The sequence below is a fragment of the Orcinus orca genome, chromosome 14, assembly GCF_937001465.1.
Source record: "Orcinus orca chromosome 14, mOrcOrc1.1, whole genome shotgun sequence".
NCBI classification, from domain to species: Eukaryota; Metazoa; Chordata; class Mammalia; order Artiodactyla; family Delphinidae; genus Orcinus; species Orcinus orca.
The window spans coordinates 75,422,055-75,447,439 of NC_064572.1; the positions used below are offsets into that span (position 1 = coordinate 75,422,055).

General features: G+C 38.7%; 1 protein-coding gene across 2 annotated transcripts in view; it reads left to right on the forward strand.

Moving 5' to 3' along the window:
- Positions 1–348: 348 nt before the first annotated feature.
- ATRNL1 (attractin like 1) overlaps positions 349–25,385 on the forward strand; it is a 706,327-nt gene continuing 681,290 nt past the window's right edge. Inside the window, exon 1 of one of the 2 annotated variants that reach the window (XM_049697036.1) lies at positions 349–2,168. In XM_049697036.1, coding sequence (XP_049552993.1) covers positions 1,876–2,168 — 293 coding nt within the window. In that variant the 5' untranslated portion in view covers positions 349–1,875. The remainder of the gene's footprint in view (positions 2,169–25,385) is intronic. The other variant, XM_049697035.1, reaches the window with a different exon arrangement.

Here is a 25,385-nt window from a genome sequence, read left to right on the forward strand (position 1 = left end):
AAAGCACAGACTTGTGTTTAACGCTCGGTTCATTGCTTTCTTCTAACCTGTCTGACAAATCTTTCAACCTTTTTGAGTCTTTCTGTCTTCATCTGCAAAATGGGGTTAATGGAGGATTTCATCTGCAAAGTGGGGATAACAGATTAAAAGAGATGACATGGGTACATTATGCCCCAAATATACATGAATTGAATCTTAATAATAATATTATGACTGTGTGGTTACAACAAAAACTTTTTCTCCTTTTGCTGTCAGAAATGCTTTTGGTAGATTTCAAATTCTTTTTCATACTGCCTGCTCTTCTTTGGTGGGGATCCAAAAATATTGCTGTGACTCGAGTGTACGAGGCTGCAATTTGTGTTCGGCTTCCTTTCTCAAGGGTTCAAACAGCCTGTTTAGTGAAGGCACAAAAGTACAAAGCAAAAATTTCAGCATATGCCATCAAATCTTGGAAAGTCATCTAAAGGAGGAAAGCTTGCTACCGAGGAAGGAAAAACGGCTCTTTTCTGGGCATCATTTCTGCTCTTCTGAAAAAAGCCCCGATGTTGCAGTATTTTTCAAGGCAGAATATTATCCCAGATGGAGGAGGAAACACTGACAAGCAGAAAAGGAGATACCTGGGGTTCCGAAGCAGCGTCGGAGAGGGGCGGCGCGCCCGGGGCTCAGAACCTCGCAGCTCTTTGTTGGGGGCGGGGAGTCACTGTTTCCGCGCAAGAAATGGCTCCCCCTGGGAGCGGCCCCTCTGCGGAACCGGCTCCGCGACCCCCGCAGGCCCTAGCCCCCGCCCCTCTCCGTTCTTGCGGACCCCACAAAGTGGTCGGAGTGCGGTGCCTTTAAGACTTTTGCCTGCTGCACATGCTCAGCTCTTTGTGTGTTGTTGGAGTTTTTCTCTTTTCAGAAAAAAAGAAATAGGCTGGAGGATGGGACGGAGGAAGCGGGGAGCGCTGGGGGAAAAGTGCTGCACTTTTGCAGCTGTAGACAGCGGACGGGAAGGGCTTATTTTCTGCTGAAGCTGCGAAGCCGGTCCCGATCTGATCTTTCGTCTGGGGGGGCTCAGGAGGCGCGCGGTGCGAGCGGGGCCGACTTCCCAGGCACGCCGAGGGGAAGGGTACGGCGGGCCCGCGTGCCACACCTGGCGGGCCGCCCTCCCCTCAGCCGGCGGGCCGGGTTGTGCGGCCGCGCGGAGGAGTCCCTGGTCCCGCTAGGGGCGGGGCGAGACCACGCGCAGGGCCTGTGTGGGGAGGAGCGGAGACACGCGCGAGTGGGGGAGGCGGCGCAGCACCCCGCGGGCTCTAAAGGCAGCACCGGCATCTGGCTAACGTTACCGGAGAGAAAATGGCTTCTGGGGGGCCGCCGGCGGCCGGCCGGGGCGGGCGAGGCTGAACCCCGCTTCCCTAGTCCCCCCTCCCGCGTTGGGCGCGCCCACCTCAGGGCTCCCGTGGCCCCCGCCCTCCCGGGCGCGCCGGGCTGGGAGCTGAGGAGGTTGGCGCGAGCCGTGGGCGAGGCGGGGCTGCGCGCTGGGTCCCCCTCCCCCTCCCGCAGGTCCCCCTCCGGAGCGCCCCGCGCAGCCTGCATCTCCTGCTCCCCGCCTCCGGCCCGGCCCGGGGCGCCGTGGCGGTGGGCTCGGCCTGCCGCGGACAAGGTCAGGAGACGGAGAGGCGATGCCCGAGTGCGACTGGAGGGAGCCGAGCGGAGGCGACAGCGTCTGGGATCTGTCCCTCCTGACCAGGGAGCGGGACTGGAGCAGGCGCCGGTGAGGAGGAGAAGCGGCGGCGGCAGCGGCGCGGTGTTCTCCTCTCCGGCCAGATTTCCCCTCCGAAGCATCCCTGTAGGCGCCCGAGAGCGCATCCCGGCCGGGCAGGGGCGCTGGGAAAGATGGAACCGGGGGGCCGGGCCCGCACTGGTCCCCCGCAGCCGGCGGCCCCGGGGCCGTGGAAAGCTCGGCCGGCGGGCGGCGGTGGCGGCGGCGCCTCCTTCTGGCTGCTGGACGGGAACAGCTGGCTGCTGTGCTATGGCTTCCTCTACCTGGCGCTCTACGCGCAGGTGTCCCAGTCCAAGCTCTGCGAGAGGACCGGCTCCTGCTTCTCGGGCCGCTGTGTCAACTCCACCTGCCTCTGCGACCCGGGCTGGGTGGGGGACCAGTGCCAGCACTGCCAGGGCAGGTTCAAGTAAGTGCCTTCGCCGGACCCCGAACCTCAGCCCTGCCCCTCACCCGTCGCGGCCTCCCCCCTTCTCTCGGCCCCGGGTCCCCCGACTGGGAGCGACCCGCAGCGCTGCGGGAGCGGGGCCCGCGCTGTCCCCCTCCAGCCCTCGCGCCTCGGGGACTTCGGGCCCTGCGTCTCGCACCGACCGCCGTGGATGCGAAGCCTTTCCCGATGGTCCACCTGTCCGCAGCGACTCTGGTCCCCTGATCGTCAAAATTTTCACATTCAGTTACGGTGCCAAACACCATTTTGTTAGGACACTATTTTTTAATCAAAAATTATGCACGTAACTCGTGAAATACTTGCGCATTGTGAAGCATTCAAACAATACGGAAGTTTAAAGGTTAAAAGTTCTGGTCTACCAGTACCTTCCTTTTCCCCATCCTACTCCCCTCTCTAGAGGTAAGCACTGCTAACATGTTAGTGTATTTAGTAATAGTGATCATAAGTAGAGTTTATGATGGCCTTACTATGTGCCAAACACTGTTCTGAGCCCATTACGTGGGTTACCTCGTTTGTTTCTCACACCAACTCTGAGTTACTAGAATTACTATACCGGTTTTACAGAGGGAAATCGAGGCAATCCAAATCAGCCAGCCTAACTCTAGAACATTTACTTTAAGCCAATATACTATGTTGAATTTGCGAGGACAGTCTTGAATTGAGAAATACAAGAGTGACTTTGGGTTAGATAAGAGGATGAAATACCTGGACTTTTTAATGTGGTGGAGATAAAAGATTTTTCTAACTGGTTCTTTGACTATCAGCTGTTGTGTGGGAGCATCACTTTCGTTTTTTTGAAGCTCAAGGCCCTAAGCAGCTTGCTTTACAACAGTAAAGATACTTTCCTCCATTGGTTGATGTTTGTTGCGTTGCTGTCTGATATGAAAAGAAATGGGTGAATGTGGGGGGAGCAGCAGATAAGATAGTTGAGGCCAATAGGGTGTCCATCTGACAACTTGCACATAACAGTCACTAAGTACCTCAACTTCTTGGTTTTCTAGGTACTTCACATGAATTTTGCTGGCTGGGTTAGTAGCTCTGAAATTGCACTATGTAGATTACTTGTTGTCAGGGTGATAGCAAAATGTAAGTGAACTGTCTCTTGGGCTCTAAGGCAAAGATAGGAATATGGTTCACCTGCTAATAATGTATTATAGGAAAATTTCCTGGGAGTTTTAAACAGCATATTTTCCTCTTTTTGAAAAAAAACTTGCCAGTTAAGACAGTGCCCCTGAAAACTCATTGTAAAAATGTATTTTTAAAAATGGGACTTTTTAATTTAAGTAGATCTTACTGTTTAAATTAATTGACAAGAGATTTTTGGAAGTGAAATCTCAGAATGAAGTTTTATGAAATTCATCTGTAGCAATAAGTTAAAATGTTTCCTAGCTTCATAATTTCACAAATTAGCCATAGTACTGTAGTTTTATATTTAAAAAAAATTTGGTGGAGGTACTAATTAAAAGTTTAAAAAAGTGTTTCAAGGTCTGCAAAGATATCTTATCGAACTGTGCTTGTTAGCAGTCTTTATAAATTAAATGTTCTTAAACTTTTGCTTTGATCATAACAGCCAGCCTCTTTACCTAGCAAGAGAGGATTTTGAACATATGAACTGGTAGTCAACAATGAAAAAAGCCACATCCATTTTTTATATCCTTTGGTACATAAATAGGAAGATTGCCTGATTCATGTGTAAGTTAGGGACATTGGCCTTTGGGTGGGTGGAATTGCTCCATTTCTCTAAAGAGGACAGAAATTGCTGCAGTCCTGAGAAGCTTCTGTCTACATTTTATAGTAGTGGAATTGCTAATCAGCCAGATCAGCAGCCTGTAACCTCACTAGCAGAGGTTGTCTCAGTTAGTAGGAAAGATCACAGATCAAGTTAAAATCAGCTTAAATAATATAGAGAGATGGTTGGTGTTTGTGAAAGATACATTAGTGAGTAAAAGAGGACTAGTTTTTTATTTTATATAGATATAGTTAAATAACAATAAACCCTGGACTAATCATTGAATATTCATTTCCTTGGAAGCTGTTTCCTATGATTCATTGTACCCTATTAGTAAGTACTTTTTCATTTCTCTGTGGAATACAAGCTATTAGTTAGAGTAAATATAACTGGTACAACTCTGTGTTTTGTTATGTATTCTCTTAGCGTAAAGAAAAAAGTGGTATTTAATGTTAAACGGAAGAATCAATTTAGAAGAAAAGATTTCTTCCTGGTAAAGTACATGCTAAGCTAAGAAAGGTTTATTTGAGGATGGTGGCTTGTTTTATCCAGCATTTGAAGTAATAGCACAGTGGGAAAGACTTTAACTGGAAATTCTCACTTCATTAATTATCTTGAAAATATTTTACTTAACTGAAGGATAGCCACCTAACAAACAGACATCAAAAATGATCAATCTTGGTAAGCAGGTGTCAAAATTAATTGGCTGGTTCCATGGTAACATAGCTTTTTTCCTACTGTAGGGATTTCACTAGGGAATGAGTATCCTTCAAATGCTTCTTTAGAACAGAAGATTGATGGTTGGAGGGAGAAATGCAGAAGCAAATATGGTATCAAGAGTGGTACTTCAGTTCTCTTAGGATTGATTTCAGTCTTCTGTTTCCATTTGAAAAGAATAAAACTCTCAGAATTACAAGCCATTCCTCTCATAGGTAAAACAGAACGAACACTGATCATCAGCTAAAGCTGGGCTAAAAGACTTAGGACTGAGAATCAGAGAGGACAGTGCCAATTTGAAATATAATAATCAAGGATATGATATATGCAAATTTGAATTACATTTACGTGGGTAGCTTAGTATCACATTGGAGTAGAAAATGTTTTACTATAACCTATTTGAATGAATAACATTCTCTATTAGAAGCCAGTTCTTTAGAATTATTTTTGTAGAGTAGTTGAGATTTATGTTTATATAAATTAATAATTTGAGTTCAAACTCAGACATTTTCTTGCTTATGTGACTTAGAAACCTAAGACTTCTAATTTCTCTTAGGTAAACAAAGTAGCTGATATTAATGTTCTGAGATTGGAAAATAACTCATTATATTGTGAATATTTTATAAATGTATATTTATTATTAAAACAGATTTATTGACTGTTTCTCTAAAATCATCTATTAAATCTTATTGTGTGTTTAATGTATATAGATATTTTTAAAATCTCTTAAGTCAGTCAAGTATGGATAATGAATTTCACAGATTTATAATGGAAGTAGTCTATTTCTATTTTGACATCAAAATGAAGATATAATATCAGGAGTGAGGTTGCTATTGTAAACAGAAAGTGGCAGGGTTAAATGTGTCAATATTTTCCCTAAGTTATTATTTTTTGCAGTACGCGGGCCTCTTACTGTTGTGGCCTTTCCCGTTGCGGAGCACAGGCTCCAGACACGCAGGCTCAGCGGCCATGGCTCACGGGCCCAGCTGCTCCGCGGCATGTGGGATCTTCCCGGACCGGGGCACGAACCCGTGTCCCCTGCATTGGCAGGCGAACTCTCAACCACTGCGCCACCAGGGAAGCCCCCATTCCCTAAGTTATTATTAAAAATAAAACAACCCCAACATATGTGTGTATACACACACACACACACACACACACACACACACATACATACACACATGCACATATTTGGAATCCTTTTTAATAATAATAGAGAAGCTATCAGTAACTATAAAGTTAAATTGAATATTCCCTGTCCCCAGGTCTTCTTTATTTCAAACTAAGATTATAATATGTAATTTATATCCATGGGTTCTTTTTACATTATTAAACCATAAAATCACACAATAGATTTTAAAATAATTTAAATTGAGTGTTTCTAGGATCCTAAATTGATAAATTGCTTGTACTAGCATGGTTTTCAAGACCATGTGTCTACATAATTTGGTTCCTTTAGCAGATCAGACTCACCCTTCCTGTTTTCCTGCCTGGGTCTTTTAAAGTTCCTTGAAAGTGTCACATCCCTTTTGGATTCAGGGCATTTTACACATATGCATACATCTCTCTGAACCGTCTTTCCTATGTGGTCTTTGCTTGACTTATTACTAAGCATCCTTTGAATTTTAGCTTATACTAGTGTCTAAAGGAAGCTTTTCTGACTCCTCAGACTATGTGACCCCTCGTTATGTACTCTTATAGCACTATTTTTACTTTTTAGCACTTTCATAATGAATTATTAAATTACAATTGTAATTTTTTCTTAAAAATTATTTTTAAGAGCTTTATTGGGGTATAATTGACATGCAATAAACTGTACAATTTAAAAAGTTTGGACATATATATGCACCTCTTAAACTATCACCACAATCAACATCATAAAAGTATCAGTCACACTCAAAAGTTTCATGTGCCCCTTTGTATTCCCTCCCTCTCCTTTCCGCTGCCTCTCCCTGTCCCCAGGCAACTAACTGAGCCGCTTTCCTTCAGTATAGATTTCTAACAAAATGACAAAACTCTTTTTCAAAGTAGTTGTATCTTTTACATTCCCACCAGCAGGGTATGAATGTTCCAGTTAATTTACACCCTCGCCAACACTTGGTATGGTCAGTCTTAAATTTTAGAGGTTCTAATAGGTGTGTAGTGGTATCTCATTGTGATTTTATTTTGCATTTCCCTAATGACTAATGAGAGCATCTTATGTGCTTACTTGCCATCTGTAGATCTTCTTTGGTGAGGTATCTGTTCATATCTTTTGCACATTTTTAAAATTGTTTTTTCTTATTATTGATTTTTATGAGTTCTTTATATATTCTGGATACTAGCTCCTTATCAGATATATCATTGGCAAATATTTTCTCCCATGTTGGGGCTTGTCTTTTCATTCTCTTAACGGTGATTTCAAAGAACAGAAGTTTAAAAAAAAAAAAGAACAGAAGTTTTAAATTTCAATTCCAGTTTATCTTTTTTTTCCTTTTATGGATTGTGCTTTAGGCACAATATCTAAGAAGCCTTTGCCTAAACCAAAGATTTTCTTTGATTATTTTTTTTTCCTAGAAGTTTTGTAGTTTTAGATTTTACAATTAGGTTTATAGTCCATTTTGAGTTAATTCCACATCTAGTGAGAGGTATGGATCTCAATTTTTTTTTTTTTTGCATATAGATATCCAATTATTCTAGGACCATTTGTTGAAAAAAACTATCCTTTCTCTACTAAAGTGGTTTGGCATCTTTGTTGAAACCAGTTGTTTGTATATTTGTGTGTCTGTTTCTGGACTCTGTTCCACTGATCTATTTGTATGTCAAGATTATTATAGCTTTATAAGTTTTGAATTCAGGGAGTTTAAGTCCTTCAATTTTGTTCTTTTTCAGTTATTTTGGCTACTCTATGTCCTTGGCATTTCCACATGAATTTCAGAATCAGCTTGTCAGTTTCTACAAAAAAACCTGCTGGGATTTTATTTGGGACTGTATTGAATCTATACATCAGTCTGGGGGACAGTTGATACCTTATCGATATTGAGTTTTCTTACCTGTGAACATGGTATATCTCTCCATTTATTTAAGTCTTCTTAATCTCTCAAAAATATTTAAAAGTTTTCAGTGAACAGTCTTACAACTCTTCTGTCAGATTTTCCCCTAAGTATTTAATATATTTTGCTGCTATTGTAAATTATATATACGTGTGTGTGTGTGTGTGTGTGTGTGTGTGTGTGTGTTTAAAATATGAAAATACAACTGATTTTTGTATTTGGTCTTGTATCCTTCAGTTTTGCTAACCTCATTTATTAGTTGTAGTAGTAGCAGTTTTTGTAGATTCCTTATGATTTTCTACGTAGATGATTATGTTGTCTGCAAGTAAAAATACTATAAGCCTTTTCTGTGCAATCTGGATGGCTTTCATTTCTTTTTCTTGCCTTATTTCACTGGCTAGAACCTCCATTACAGTGATGTATACAGGTGATAAGAGTGGTTGGCTGTGTCTTGTTTTTTGATTTAAAGGAAAAATATTCAATCTTTAACCATTAAGTATGATGTTATGTGTAAGATTTATAAAACCTTTCTGATTTTCTGTTTCTGTCAGTTATTGAGAGGGGGTATTGAAATTTTCAATTATAATTTTGTAACTATCTATTTCTCTGCAGTCGCATCTATTTTTGCTTCATGTATTTTGAAGCTCTGTTATTAGGTGCATGAAATTTTCTATTATATCCTATTGGTAAATTGATCCTTTTTTCATTATGGAATGACTAGTTCCTGAAAAGACTATCCTTTTTTCATTGATGTTTTTGCCCCTTCGTTGAAAATGAGGTGGATGTCTCTCTCTCTGTATCTATTTCTTGATTCTGTTCTGTTCTATTGATTCATGTATCTTTACTTTGGGAAATGCATTTCTTTTGACTACTGGATCTTTATAGTGAGTCTTTTTCCTTTTAAAATTTATTTTTGGCCGTGTTGGGTCTTTGTTACTGCATGAGGGCTTTCTCTAGTTGTGTCGAGTGGTTGCCTCTTCATTGCGGTGTGTGGGCCTCTCATTGTGGTGGCTTCTCTTGTTGTGGGGCATGGACTCCAGGTGTGCAGGCTTCAGTAGTTGCAGCACATGAGCTCAGTAGTTGTGGCTCACGGGCTCTAGAGTGCAGGCTCAGTAGTTGTGGCACAGGGGGTTAGTTGCTTCGTGGCATGTGGGATCTTCCCGGACCAAGGCTTGAACCCGTGTCCCTTGCATTGGCAGGCAGGTTCTTAATCACTGTACCACCAGGAAAGTCCCTTTATAGTAAGACTTAAAATTAGTGAGATTCCTCCAACTCTGCTTCTGTTTTTGAAAATTCATTTGGTTTTTCTAGTTCATTTGCTTTTCCACATAAATTTTAGAATCAGTTTGTCAATTTCTTAAAAAAAAAAGCTGGGATTTTGATTGAGATTGTGTTGATTCAAGAGATCATTTTGGGAAGAATTGACATCTAGACAATATTGAACTTTCTAGTCCATCAACATGATATATTTCTTCATTTATTTAGGTTTTCATTGATTTCTTTTTTCAGATACAGATACTGCATACATTTTGTTAGATTTATACCTAAATAGTTTGTATTCTTTGATGCTATTGTAATTGATAGTTTCCTTTAATTTCAGTTTCTAATTGTTCTTTTTCATTATGTAGAAATGCAATTGATTTTTGTATATTGACCTTGTATCCTGCAATGTTGCTAAACTCAGTTTCAGTAGCTTTTTTTTTTGTAGATTCTTTGGGGCTTTCTATACAGACGATCATAGCATCTGTTTTACTTCTTCCTTTCCCATTATATGCCCTTATTTTTCTTCTTGTTCTGTTGTACTCGCTAGGACCTTCAACCTGATGTTGAATATGAGTACAAGAGTGGATATCCTTGCCTTGTTTCCAATCTTAGGTGGAAAACATTCAGTCTTGAAACATGAAGTATCATGTTAGTTGCATGTTAGGCTTTTTAAAAATAAATGCCCTTTATTAGGTTCAAGAAGTTCCCTACTATTCCTAATTTTGAGAGTTGAGATAACGGAAAAATGTATATTGGTCTGTGCCCCAGGTTCCTGGCACAGAGTTCCTAAAACCGTTATAATTTCCTAAGTGATAAGAGCACTAGAAGCATCTCTTGTTCTAATGTTCATCTTTTACCTTTGTTCCTAACACAGGGCTGCTGAAACCCTTGTAATTTCCCTGGTGATAGTAGTAGCTCCTGGATGGTTTCTGGATGAGGGCTAGTTACCAGAAAGGCCAAGTCATGGTTTGAAGCTTGGAATCTTCAGCCCTGGGCCCCGTTCTGTTGAGAAGGGAGAATGGCTGAAAGTAGAGATATGCTGAATCATTCCTACATGATAAAGCCTCCATAAAATCCCCAAAGTTTGGGGTTCAGAGAGCTTCTAGTGAACACACGAAGGTGCTGGGAGAGTGATGCACCTTAACAGGGCAGGGAAACACTGAACCCCTTCGCCCATGTATTACCCTATGTAGCTCTTCTACCTGGCTGTTCCTGAATTATATCCTTTTATAATAAACTAGTGATCTAGTAAATAAAATGTTTGTCTGAGTTCTGTGAGCCTCTCTAGCAAATTAATTAAACCCAAGGAAGGGGTCCTTGGATCCCCTAGTCTGTGGCCAGTTGGTCAGAAGCATAGGTGGTATCTGGGCTTGCAACTGGTTTCTGAAGTGGGGCAGGGTTCAGTGGGGGGGCAGTCTTGTGGGACTGAAACCTTAACCTGTGCGATCTGATGCTGTTTCCTGTTAGATAGTGTCAGAATTGAGTTGAATTCTTGGGACACTCTGCTGTTGCCTGTGAATTCCTTGGTGGTGGGGAAAAACCTCCATACATTTGGTGACCGGAAGCGAAAGTTGTGTGAATAGTAAAGGAGACTTATGGGGAAGAAGCACACAGTAGAGAAGAACTGGATTTTTTCCTACACAGGAGGAAAAAAAGCTGAGAATGTTTCCATTTACAGTCGTGTATGGATGTTGAATTTTGTCACATGTTTCTTCTATATCTATTGAGACAGTCGTTTGGTTTTTCTTCTTTTTGTTTGTTAATATTGGTGAATTAAATTGATTGATTTTCAAATGTTTAATCAGCCTTACATTCCTGGGGTAAACTCCACTTGGTCCCAATATATTATACTTTTTATATATTGCTGGATTTAATTTGCTAATATTTCGTTGAGGATTTTTGCTTTTGTGTTCATGAGAGATATTGTTCTGTAATTTTCTTCTCTTGAAATGTCTTTGGTTTCCTTATGGTGTAATGCTAACCTTATAAAATGGGTTAGGAAATGCTCCCTCTTCTTATGTTTTCTGGAAGGATTTATGTAGACTTGGTATTACTTTTTTCTTAAATGTTTGGTAAATGTTTTTCTTAAATGTTTGGTAAATGTTTGATGCCATTTGGGCCTGGAATTTCTTTGTGGAAGGCTTGCAGCTGTGAACTCAATTTTTTAAATAGATGCAGGGATATTCATTTTATCTATTTCTTGCGTGAGTTTTGGCAGATTGTATCTTACAGAGAATGGGTCCATTTCATCTGAGTTTTCAAATTTATGGGCATAAAGTTGTTCATAATATTTCCTTATCATCCTTTTAAAGTCTGTGGGGTCTTTAGTGATATTTCTTCTTCCATTTCTGATATCGGTAGTTTATGTTTTCTTTTTTCTTGCTTAGTCTGGCTAGACATTAATGTTATCAATCTTTTCAAAGAATATGTGTTTCGTTTCATTGATTTCTGCTATTTTTTCTTTTCTTGTTTTTTCAGTTTCATTGATTGCTGCTTCTTTATTTTATTTTATTTTATTTTTGCCACGCCATGCAGCTTGCCGGATCTTAGTTCCTGAGCAGGGATTGAACCCAAGTCCGTGGAAGTGAAAGCCCCGAGTCTTAACCACTGGATCGCCAGGGAATCCCTGCTTCCTTTGGTTTTAACTTACTTTTATTTATTCTAGTTTCTTAAGATGAAAAGCTTAGATCATTAATTTGAGTTGTTTCTTCCTTTTAATAAAAGCATTTGAATGCTATACATGTTCTTCTAAGCACTGCATTAGCTGAATCTCACATATTATGGGATGTAGTACTTTGATTTTCATTCAGTGTAATTGAACTAAATTATGATTTATCTTGAGACATTCTCTTTGGCTTATGTAGAACTGTTTTGTTTAATTTCCAAATATTTGGGAATTTACCAGAGCTTTTTCTTTTATTTATTTCTAGTTAAATTGCATTATGTTCAAAGAACATACCTTTTATGATTCTAGTTTTTATAAATTTGTTAAGACTTGTTTTTTGGACAGAATATGGTCTATCGTGGTGAATGTTACATGTGCAGTTCAAAGAATATACATTCTGCTGTTGAATGGAGTGTTACAGAAATGTCAAGAAGGTCAGTTGGTTGTTTATGTTGTTTAGATCTTCTGTATCCCTAATGATATTCTATCTGCTTGTTCTGTTGATTACTGAAAGAGGAGTGTTGAAGTCTCCCACTGTATTTATGAATTTATCTGTTTGTTTCCTTTCATTTCTGTCAGTTTTGCTTCTTGTATTTTGAAGCTTTTTTTGAGATGCATATACAGTTAGAATTGTTATGTCTTTTGGTGAACAGACCCATTCATCATAATATAGTTTCCCATCTCTTTTTCTTTGGTAATTCTTTTTACTTTGAAATCTACTTTGATATTAATAGCCACACGAGCTTTCTTCTGCTTATTGTTTGCATGATGTATCTTTTTTGACTTGGAAAGAATGATGTGTGTGTATGTATATATGTATGTGTATGTGTATATATATATATAAAATCCAGTCTAATAATCTGTCTTTATATTGGTTTGTTGAGACTATTTACATTTAATGTATTTGGATATTTTTTAGCATTCCATTTTAATTTTCTGTTGGCCCTTTTGGTATATGTCTTTGTATTATTTTTTAGGGGTTATGCTAGTGTGCTAGTGATTACACTATGAATAGCTAACTTTTTATAGTCTATTTAGAGTTAGTACTATATTACTTCAGGAAAATTAAGAAATTTTGGAACCATATAGGTCCATTTATCTTCAGCTGCTGACCTTTGCTATAATTGTCATATAATCACATCTACATGTACGGCAAATCTCATCTGATAAAGTTATAAATTTTGCTTTCAACAATCATACATACTTTAAAGAACCTAAGAGGAGGAAAATAGTCTTTTATATTTTCTCAGATATCTGCTCTTCCTTTTGCTCTTTGTTTATTTCTCAAGTTATAAATTAACTCTTAGTGTCATTTCCCTTTTGTCTGAATCACTTTCTTTTGGATTTCTTTTTGAGCACGACTGCTGCTGATGGACTTTCTTAGTTTTCCTTGTTTTGAGAATATTTTGCCTTTTTTACTGAAAGATATTTTCCCAAGTACAGAATTCTGGGTTGACAGTTCCTTTCTTTCAGTGTTTTAAAGATGTTGCTTGACTCTCTTCTGGCCTGCATAGTTTCTGAAATCTGCAGTTATTCTAATGATTTTCCCCCTGTATGTATCATTTCATTTTTTTTCTAGCTACTTTCAAGCTTTTTATACAACTTTTGTTTTTAGCAGTTCAGATTCTGATGTATCTGTGTGTAGCTTTCTTTGAATTTACCCTGGTTAGGGTTTGCTGAGCATCTTGAATTTATATTTATGTCTTTCACAAATACAGGTTTTCTAAAAACCGTTATTTCTTCAAATATATTTTTTCTGCACCGGTCTTTTTCCCTTCTCTTTCTGGGACTTCGGTGATACTAATGTTAGGCTTAAACAAAATTCTTGAGGCTCTGTTCTCTCTTTTTTTTTTAACTTTTTTTTCTTTCTTTAGATTGTACAATTTCTGTTGAACTGTCATCAACTTCACTGACTGTTGCCTCTGCAATCTCCACTATGCTTTCGAACCCATCCAGTCATTTTCAAAGTTAAGATATAGTTTTCAGTCCCCACATTTCTGTCGTGTTCTTTTTTATGATTTCTATTTCCCTGTTGAAAACTTCTCCTCCCATTTCATTTAAGTGTCTTTACCTTTATCCCATGGAGTACAGTTTTAATACCTAACGTCTTTGTCTGATGATTCCAATTTCTGGATTTTCTCAGGAGTGACATCTATTGATTATCTTTTCCGTTGAGAATCTGTTACATATTCCTGGTTCTTTGTATGTTGAGTGATTTTGGATTTATTCTGGATGTTCTGAATGTTATGTAGGTTCTTGGTCCTGTTATTCCTTGGAGAATACTGATTTATTTATTTACTTATTTATTTTTATTTAGTAGGCAACTAACCGGTTAGGTACAAGTAGCAAATTCTCTATCTTGCTTTCTGAGGGCAGTGGTTCTAATCTTCGTTCCATTTTCAAAGCTTTGGATCTAAATGCACACATGCCACTCAGGGATTAGTCTGAGACTTTGTGGTGTTTTAAATTTTAATTCACTTCTCAGAGCCTGTGATAAGCTGCTTTTTGGTCTGTCCCACACGTGAGCAGCTCAGATTGAGCTTGAGTCTTATGTGGGTTCATATACAGAATTAGGGTATCTGCATCTTCAGCTCCCTCTTCCTTAGGATTCCCCCCACACTCTTTGGCTTGAAGGGGCACTTTTCCCCAGTTATTCTTGCTTTTGAGGAGACAGAATTTCTCTTAGGATTTGAACTGCGTATGCATGTGCTGCTGCCGTTCTCTCAAGGTTTGCCACCCTTGCCATCTCTCCGGCCATCGTTTTTGTAAAGTCCTGAAGTTTTCTTTCTTGGGTTGTTGCAGTAGCCCTTTTTTTTTTTTTGTGCAGTAGCCCTTTAATTGATCTTTCTGTTTCTGTTTTTTTCTCCTGCTCATCTGTCCTTTATTGCTGCCAGAGTTTGCTTGATAGAACACAAATTTGATCATATCTTCCTTTGCCTAAGAACTGGAGTATTTAAGGTAGTGAATGGTGCCAAGGTTTCTGATGAGGGATCTGTTGTCATTCAAATTGTTGTTCTCCTCTAGGTAGTGTGTCATATTCCTCTTTCTTTCTTTCTTTTTTTGTTCTCTTAGGTTTTCAGAAATTTGGTTATGATATGTGTGGGTGTGGAATTCTTTGTTTACCTTGCTTATTTTTTGCTCAGCTTCTTGTTCTGTAAGTTTACATCTTTTTCAAAATTTGCAAAAAATTCTGTTATCATTTCTTCAGATATTGTTTTCAGCTCCACACTTTTTCCTCTCCTTCTGTGACTCCAATGAGACAAATGTTAGATCTTTTGTTACTAACTTTTAAGTCACTAAAGCTCTGTTCATTTCCTTCGATCTGTTTTCTCTCTCTTCAGACTGGATGATTTTTATTTACGTGTCTCTATATTCACTGATTCTTTCCTCTATCTTCTCTGTTCTGCTCTTGGACCCCTCTTGTGAGTTTTTATAAAACGTTTCATTTGTTATATTTTTCCATTTTGTTCCTTACATCTTCTGTTTCTTTGCTGAAACTTACATATTTGTATTTGTTCCAAAAGTGTCTGAAGCTGCTTATTGGGCCATTTTTCTGAGAGCTGCTCTTAGATTCTTGACAGATAATTCCAGGATCCTTGTCATGTCAGTGCTGGTACCTGCTGATTATCTCTTCTCAGATGCGTTGAGATTTTGTATGGCAAGTAATTTTGGATTGTATCCTGGGTGTTTTGAGTATTATGTATGAGACTCTTGTTCCTATTTAAATATTCTGTTCTAGGAGGCAGTTAGCTCGTTTTGGCATGTATGACCTAGCTCACTTTTTAAAAGTACAGCTTTATTGAGTTATAATTTATATACCATAATATTCATACATGTCATAATACCATTTTAAAGTGTATGATTCAGTGGTCTTTAGTATATTCAGAGAGTGGTGCAACCGTCACCACTCTCTAGTTTTAGAACTTTTTCATCACCCCATAAGGCAAACCCACACCCATTTGCAGTCACTTTCCATTTTCCCTACCCACCAATTTCACCAGTCTAGGCGCTGCTAATCTCCTTTCTCTATGAGCTTGTTTATTATGGACATTTCATAGAAATGGAATCATATAATTATATGTTCTTTGTCACTGACTTCTTTCACTTACTTAGCATGTTGTCAAGTTTCACTGTAGTGGTATTCCACATTTGTTTTTCTCTTTATCAGCTGGTGGACATTTGGGTTGTTTCTTCTACCTTTTGGCTACTGTGAATAATGCTGCTATGAATTTTTTGTGTACAGGTTTTGGCATGGACATACGCTTTAATTTCTCTTGGCCATATCCTAGGAGTGTGCTGGCTCTCTTCTGTGCTGAGATTAGACTGCCCACTTAGTTACAATTTAGTTTTGCTGTGTTGATTCTGCTCAGTTTCACATATTGCACCCGAGGGCATGCCCAGGACTTCATACACAGATTTAAAGAATCCCCTTTTTCACCTTCCTCATCTTTGTAATTTGTTTCCATTCTCTTGTTAGGAGGATAAGGGGAGCTGACTCTATTGTCATTTGTCTCCTCCAGTGGGGAGGGAGAGATTCTTTTTTTTTTTTTTTTTTGGTAGGTAAAATAAGCATTTAAAAAATAAAAGCACTGTATAAATTAGGAATTTTCAAGTTGATTCTCTGTCTCATAAAAAAAATAGAAGATTTAAGATCATTTTTCACGTTTTGATGTATTAAGTTTTATGCCAGGCTTCATTTGTATTTTATGACAATATAATTATGCTAATAATGAATTTTTTCCAGAAAGTAGAATTTATTATTCTAACTATTTCATGTAAGACTAATATTAATAGCATTAAAACTAACATTTCACACGTTAAATTATGAGTTTAGAGGAGAAATGATATTATGTGGTGGAAGAAGCTTTTACCTGTATTGCCTTTTTTATTGCTGATGAAAATCCTGTGAGGTAGATGTTGTTATTCTCATTTTACAGTGGGAATAGAGAGTGAAAGACCTGAAGCAATTATTTATGCAAAGTCTGATAGCTACTAAGTGATAGCTGAGTTGCCAAACATGTCTTTCTGGCTCATTTTCTATAGCAAGCCATCTTCTACTCTTCAATAAGAAGTTTCTCCTCAGTTATAGATTCATAATCTTCTGGATTTCCAGATAGCATAGGGGTACTTAGGATCATGAGTTTTGATACCAAACTGACATGGGATTGAGATCTATTTCTGCCAATGTGCCATGAATGTTGCATGGATTTAGTTTGCTGCTTTACTGAACACTTGATAAGTTTTATGGCATTACGGTTTTAAAACAATCTTGTGAAATAAGCATTATTGTTATAACTGTTTTGCACACAAGGAAACTTGAGGCTTAGGGAGTTTGAGTAACATACCCATTAGGTGACCAGGCTGAGATTCTTGTAGCTCTTCTAAAGTTTTGCCTGTTTCTTCTAGTTTCTCACTCATGTCTTATTTATTCTTCAGTGAAAAGAGAGTATTGTTCTACAGAGTTCTTACGTGTCCTTTGTGAAGTTAGTATGAATGAGTGCGTTTTACAGTACACAGAGATACCATAAGAAAAGTCTAAGCTCATTAAATAATTCTCTATGATATAGCAATATTTTATTTATCTCCAAGCTTGTTGATTATTTAAATGTATATTATAACAGGAACTTTTAATGTCACGTTCCTGGATAGGCTGTGAGTGGTTGGTGAATCCTCAGATTTGTATATAAAATATTATTTATACGAATTTTTCTAGGCAGGAGGTAGTAGCTTTTACAAGATTCTCAAAAGTGATCTCGGATCTCAAAATGGTGAGCATCACTGTACTGTAGAAAAGGAACCCAAATAATGGTCACTGTGTATGTAGAATTAAAAAACATTTTTTCAACACATGGAATGATTTCAAAAGTAGTTTTTTAATTTATTTTTTCAAAAAAGCTTAGGAAGATTATACAACAAGGATAAAAAAAATTTCCTATTGAAATATTATAGTATTCAAATAATCTGAATATCTATATTACATGTAGGTACATATAGATACAATGAATATCTCTATGTATTTATATGTATACATATGTGTGTGTATATATGTACACACACACACCTGACATATTTCTATAGATATCTATCTGTATGATGGGGAGTGCTCCATCATCCCCTCTATTTGACATGTATCATTACTTTATATGCTCTACATTTATTTGCTGTTCGTATATTGTCTTCCCTCTTTCTAGCACTAAGTTGTCCAATGTGTCAGTCACTATCCGCATGTGGCTGTTAAAATTTATTAAAATTAAATTTTAAAAGTTCCATTCATTTTTTTGCACTGACCACATTTCAAGTGCTCAGTAGCCACGTGTGCTTAGAGGCTACCGTACGGGACATGTATAGAACATTTCTATCATTGCAGGAAGTTCTGTTGGACAGCATTGTTCTGGAATGTAAGGTCCAGGAGGGCAGAGACTTTTTTTACTTAGTTTTTCTTGTTTTTTATTTTAATAGCTTTATTGAGATGTAATTTACATAACATAAATCTCACCAGTTTAAAGTACACAATTTAATGGTTTTTAAGATGCACTTAGAGAGTTGTGCAACTGTAACCATAATTTTAGAACATTTTATCATTCCATAAAGTAAACCTTGTATTCAGGAGCATTCACTCTCCATTCTCTCCCTGTCCCCCAGGTCACTACTAATCTGCTTTCTAGAGACCTTCCATGATTCACAGTTTTATCTCCCATGCCAAGAATATTGCTTGCCATTTATTTTATGATGGCCCTCATGACCTTTGCCCCCTGGTGTTCCTCTCATGATTTTATGTTGTATGGCAAAAGGGAGGTTATCTCAGTGATTTTCTGTGCACATACTGTTTGCTGTCACTGAGGCCAGTCTGTAGACAGTTTAGTTAGTGTGCTGATGGCCAGTCCAACTGGTATAGCCAGGTTCGTTAGTGTACTTACATGGGGGAAAATATTAACTAATAAAGTCAGTACCTTTGTGGCCAGGATATGATTTGTACAAATTAGTGATCATTCAAAGTGGGACAGGGCTTCCCTGGTGGCGCAGTGGTTGAGAGTCCGCCTGTCGATGCAGGGGACACGGGTTCGTGCCCCGGTCTGGGGAGATCCCACATGCCGTGGAGTGGCTGGGCCCGTGAGCCATGGCCACTGGGCCTGCGCGTCCGGAGCCTGTGCTCCGCAACGGGAGAGGCCACAACAGTGAGAGGCCTGCGTACCGCAAAAAAAAAAAAAAAAAAAGTGAGATGATACCCAAGGTGACTTACTGGAGTATGGGAAGAAAGCATTAGGGCTTATACTACTATTATTTTTAATTTTGATTTTTAAAATTTATACTTTATAGTACACAATATTTAAAATAGTATATGTTTATTAACATGTAAATATACATTTACTTGAGTTACATAATAAAAATTCTTACTGATAAGAGAGCATGATAATTAAGGTTTGGAGACTTCTGCTCTAGCAGACAAGGTCACCTAAACTTTTATTAGGGATCAGGTGGACAGACAATGCAGACTTGGGAGTGAGGGATGCAGAATGCACTATAAAGAAAACAAGAAATGCAAGCTCAGCACGGTGTAATACAACAACGTATCGTAGTGCAGAGAGGAAAAAAATACCCATGATATAATCTAGAGGTTCTCTTCATATTGTTTAAAAAGAAATCAATAAATATTAAATAATATTTTAAATAAAAACACTGTTTAACAAAAGACTTGCATGTGAGGTTGGCTTCCAAAGGCAACTCTGTGTAAAGACTAGCCCTGAGTGGATCTGATTCTTCTTTGTAGAGTGGTTATGCTGGCAGTGAAACCAGATACTTTGATAAACAGGATTTATTGTTTCCTGTAATACTTTATAATGTTAAAACTATTGCATTTTTCTTATGTTTAAAATGTCTTAATCAAATTTTGTATTCATGGCTAGGATAGAGAATAAAACTTTAATTGATTTAATTTTAGTTCTGTTTCATGTTTGTGCTGGTTTTCCTGCATTTAGTAGTGGCCACTCCTGTGTTATAAACAGCTCAGCATGCTTATTTGATTAAGGACTCTAGACTGGGCAGTTTCAGCAAGATGAGACATTGGCAAGGCATATGGGCATGTGCAGGCATCTAGACAGGGATTGGCAAAACTTTTTCTGTAAAGGGCCAGATAGTAGATATTTTAGGCTTTGTACACCAGATGGTCTCTGTTGCCAATACTCAACTCTGTTCTTGTAGCATGTTAACAATCTTAGATATATGTAAACTAATGGGTGTAGCTGTGTTCCAATAAAACTTCATTTACACAAATCGGCAATAGGCCAGTAGTTTATGGAGCCCTGATCTAGATTAACCATGTCAATATGGTTCTCAATCCAAGAACATGATTGCTACAAATTAAAAATAAGTTAATTACTTGAAACTTAGAATGCGTTGTAGAAACGGCATTAGAAATAGAAGAAGCCTGTTTTACCTTTTATGTAGCTGAATTATATGCTACCTAATTTTTGAAAATCTCTACCCAGCTAGAATGTACAGATGATGTTAAGAGTAAGAAGTGAAGAAATAGATTGGAAACTAGGTGTTTGTGGTCAGAGTGTAATCTTGGAGTGTAAGACTTCTGAATTTTAGAAGAACAGTTCCAGGTTGTGAAGATGTCCAAAGTGTGTAATGGGAGTTCTTTGCTCAAGTGGCATGGAGGTGAACATTCTTCAAGCTGAAGAAGAGATCAGGAAACTACAAAGGGGGAATTGCTCCTTCCTTATTGTGGAAGTGGTAGGAGTTTTCCCCCCTTACTCCTATCTCTTAATGGTGAGAAAGGATTTTCCATCCTTTTATCTTGGTTGGTGTCAGCCCCTCCATGTTTCTAGTAGAGTGAAAGTGGCAAAGAGGAAACCTCTTTGCAGTAAGTAGAGGCAAAGGTAGGCTCTTGGTAGGGGCTTTTGCTAGGAATGGGTGATGAAGGTACAGAAGGATTTCAGGGGCTGTGGTGAGTAGAGTTTTCTTTTAAGTCTGTGTAATTGTGCCTCTGAAGGTGAAGCGGATGGGACAGAGTGGGTGGCTTTCATGTACTCCTGTTGTATAGCCTAGGTGGGGAAACATAACAGTTCTTTCACATCACCTCTTATAGGTGGGAGATACAGATTATAGTTGTAGCTCCTAGAGTATATGTTTCTTTAGAGGAGGGGAAATGTATTTTACACTAAGGGTAAGGAATTTCCCAACATAGCACAGGACCTGGGTCAGTTCGAGTAGGTGGGGTGGTAGAGAAATAGAGGGGTTTTGGGGAAAGAAATCCCCAGTAGTGTTAGATTTCCTCATACGCAGTTTGGGAGGTATATTCCTAATTAGGAAGATAGATTATATTGTAGGTGATAGTTGCAAAGCTTCCTGTTCTTAAATTTCCGGCTTTAATTTCTTATTAAAAGAGTTATATATTTCTTGACTATGTATTAAGGTACTTTTTGAATATGTTACACTTCTCTTCTTCCATTAGAGAAGAAATTGAAATAGAAGTGGTGGTGTAAGGTCATGGAACAAATTAGAATTTTCTTTAAAATTAAGTCTCTGAGGCTCTAAACTGTTATCATACAGGCTTAATTTATGTCTGATAATTTGTATCATTTGATTCAGCCCTGATTTGGGGTTTTTGTAATTTAAATTATAGCAATATTTTGACTTTAAGGGTTTGTTACAACTGTCAGTTAGAAACTAGGGAGAAGGATTGTTTAGTGGACCCTACTGATGGATCTAAGCCTTGTTTAGATCAAGAGGAACTTTTATACAGAATTTATATGAGGTTGTGATCATAACATTTCTAAATCTTAATTGATATTTTCTATTTGTTGAGACATCATTTTCCTGGTTTCCTGTAGCTATTGTCCAATGTTTCCTTTAGAATTTTTGAGTATATTTAAAACAGTTGATTTAAAGTGTTTGTCCAACAAACTCAATTTCTGTTTCTTGAAAGACAGTATCTGTTCATTTCTCCTTTGAATGGGCTATACTTTCTTGTTTCTTTGTATGCTTTGTAATTTTTTTGTTGGAGACTGAGCATTTGATTATTATAATGTGATAACTCTAGAAATCAAGTTCTTCCCCCTCTTCAGGGTTTGTTGTAGTTGTATATTTGTTTAATGACTTTTCTAAACTATTTTTTGTAATGACTGTATTCTTTGTTTTGTGTGGTTTCTAAAGTCTCTGTTCCTATAGTTTATGGTAAGCTAGTGTTTTGACATAGATTTCCTCAAATGCTTGGAGTCAAGAAAAAATAAAGAATTCTCCCATTCTGTGCACATTGACTCTGTTGGGACACTGCTTCAGTGCTTAGCCACATTGTTTATGACTCTGCCTTACCCTTCACTTCCTTCTTGCTCAGAGTCTGAAAATTAGCCAGAGGTGGAAGTGTAGAGTCTTCTCAGGTCTTTTCTGAGCTTGTAGTCCAAGAAAAGTCTCCCTGGGCATGCATGTGGCTTCTCAAATTCCCATATCAAAATAATTGATTTTCAACTTTTTAATATATACATTTAGAGCTATATATTTCTCTCTAAACAATGGTTGAGCTTCATCTCATAAATTTTGATATGGTGTGGTTTTAGTATTAACAATTAAAAATATTTTCTAATTGTCCTTGAGACTTATTAGTCTATTGCTTAGTTGTCAAACTTTTGGGGATTTTAAGTTTATTTTTGAATGGCCACTGTATATGGGGCTGCCACTAATTACATGGCTTTTGAATACATGGTTCCTGTAGCCAGTTGTCATTGATTGATTACATTGATTTAATTCAATTCTGGTGTTACTTCTTGTTGTGGCTTAAGAACAAGTACAGGCAGACCGCAGAGATATTGCTGTTTCAGTTCCAGACCACCACAGTAAAGCCAATATTGCAGTAAAGCATCACATGAGTTTTTTGGTTTTCCCAATAATGTAGTTGCACATAAGAGTTATGTTTACATTATATTGTAGTCTATTAAGTGTGCAATAGCATTATGTCTAAAAAAACAATGTACGTACCTTAATTAAAAAATACTCTGTTGCTAAAAAATGCTAACTATCATCTGAGCCTTCAGCAAGTCTCAATCTTTTTGCTGGTGGAGGGTTTGAACTACTGTGAGAATTATCAAAATGTGACAAAGAGATACAAATTGAGCAAATGCTATTAGAAAAATGGCACTGATAGACTTGCTCCATGAAGGGTTGCCACAAACCTTCAATTTGTAAAAAATGCAATATCTGTGAAGCACAAAAAAGTGGAGTACAAGAAAAGAAGATACGCCTGTAGTCATTTAAAGAGGGTGAGAATTTATTTTTCTCACTGTCAGCCCCGGTTTCTAAAAGACTTTTGCAGGCCCAAAGGGTTAAATAAATCTAGAGGTTCAAGGTTCTCAAGTACATCTACCAGGTGGCACCCTCCTAGGTATTGGGGCACTATCTTTAGCACTGAAGTCTTGCCAGGGCTGTGAACTAAACTTTTTCTGTAATTCTGCTCCTCTCATAATCTGGTCCTGGGCTGGTTTTCCAGTTTGGTCAACCCTCTGGCCTCAGAAATAGTCTCTTTAAATGTTACAGAGTCCCCTGGCATTTACACCGTATCTGAAATTGGTGGTTGGTGAATTGAGTCTTATAGGATCTTGGGGCAAGCTGCTTATGGGTCGGTGTCTTAGTACAGGCCCTCTGCTGCAGTTTTCTGCCTTTAGCATATCAATGGCTTTTAACATCAGTCAACTAATTCCACAGTCCTTGTAACTACCCTTGCTCTTTTATTTCTCAAATATTAGAGATATCACATAAGTCTCTTGCATTAGTCAGTGCATCACCTTCCTCTGGTATCCTCTCTCAGTTCAGCAAAAGTGAAAGCCTTTGTCATTGTGAGCTATAGCATGCCACAGGTTATTGCCACTCTCTCTACCACCCTCAGTGTGACTCTTGTTGCCATCTGGCCAGTGAGTGATCCAGCCCCAGAGCCCATCTTGAAGTTCCTGGTACTGTTAGATTGGTCACACTCCCCTCCACCACCTTGAAGCAGATCCTGAGACAAGAATTGAGCACATGTAGTATATTTGGGAGATACAGGGACACGGACAGAAGTGATAGAAGAGAAGGAGCCAATAAGGGAGGTATGTTATCAAGTCAGGTACCACACTGGGTGACTGGAGCCAAATCCCACAAAGAAGTGCACTTCATTATTATTGCAGCAAAGAGATAAGCAAGTTTGGAGTTTTTTCAAATCATTCATTGGCTAAGGGCTGCCCTGGGAGGATGTTGATTCACAGGCACTTTCAGCCCACCACATGCATAGGAAGAGTGGGTTCTAGTAGATAGAGGGAGCCTTTCAATATAGTTGCAGGTGCTGGCCCGAGAAAGTCAGGCTGGAGTGTATGGAAATGGTCAGAGGGTCTGAGAGGATATGGTGTAATGCTGACACTGTTGGCAACTGTCTATTTTCAGCTATGCAAGATAATATGAGATTACTTTCTAAAGTTGTACTGATTTATCCTATGAGAATTATCTCCACATCCTTGCCGATATTTGGTATTATTAATCTCTTTAATTTTAGCCATTCTGTTGGGTCCATAGTGGTACGCTATTGTGATTTTATTTTGCATATCCTTTATTATTATTGGTTGGTTTGGGTCCAATTAGGAAAGAGAATCACACAGTAATTTTAATAGGAAAAGTTTAATGTAAAGGATTATTGACTGTAGCACAGATTGGAACAACGAGAAATTGGCTGGTAAGAAGTAAAGAGAACTCTGCAAAATATAGAAGTAGTAGATACAAGGAGCAGCCACTACTACTGTTATGGCTGAGATAGAACACTTAAGTGAGAGTCCCTGTGACCTGGCCTGAGATCCAGACCTTGTTGGGAGAGCAGGCTGTGGCTTACTGAATGGCAGAAAAGTCACTGTAAAGCTGTACCTGCGGAACTTGCTTAACATCTGCCCTTTGGAACTTGCCATGGTTACTTACGGGATGCTGGGGAAAGCTGTTCACAGAGTGGTGTCTCACTGGAGGCCTCTGCTGCAGAAGTGCCTGAGGGGAAGTGCTGGGGGAAACTGGTGGCTGGGTGCTGGTGGCCATCAGGTACGTAGGAGCCTAGTACCTAGTGCTGCAGGAGCTTGTTGAGTGAGTACATTGGAACTTGGCAGCAAATCTGTTTCCTCCTGCAGTCTCTCCAGCTTGCTCTATTGACAAAGCCTGCAGGCTTAGCATCCTGCCATCTGGGAAAAAAAAAAATATTTAAAGGGCCCAGATCCATTTTCATAAAGTAGGCAAAAAGTCTGAATTTTGAGGTGGGAGGCAATGGATAACTGGCACAGTCTGCCCTTTAATTATTCAGCGTCTTCTGTATGCATCTTTCTAAACACACGTGAACTCCCCAGCAACCAACAAAGCTGTATTTCTACCTAAGAAGGTACACTTTTTCCAAGTGAAGTTCTCATCCTCTGTCCAAAAGGAGGAAACGCAGGTTTTGAGAGTCATTGTATCTATCACTGGTTATGTTAATTGCTCTTCATATTCAGTCATAGTCGCACTAAATATTCCATTATCTAAAGTCTAAATTGTAAAGTTACAGCTTGTAAATAAAATAAATGTGAGGGAGAGAGGATATGTGTGTGTGTGTGTGTGTGTGTGTGTGTGTGTGTGTGTATCAGATAGAAACTATGTAAAGTTGTTACGATACTTACCTATTTAATTTGTTAAAAGACCATAATTGATGCGTATGGTTCTGTTCTTCCACTCCCCATACCGTATTTCCCCTGCCCTCAACTAGAATCTTGGCTCCTTGGAGTTTTACTTGGTGGAGT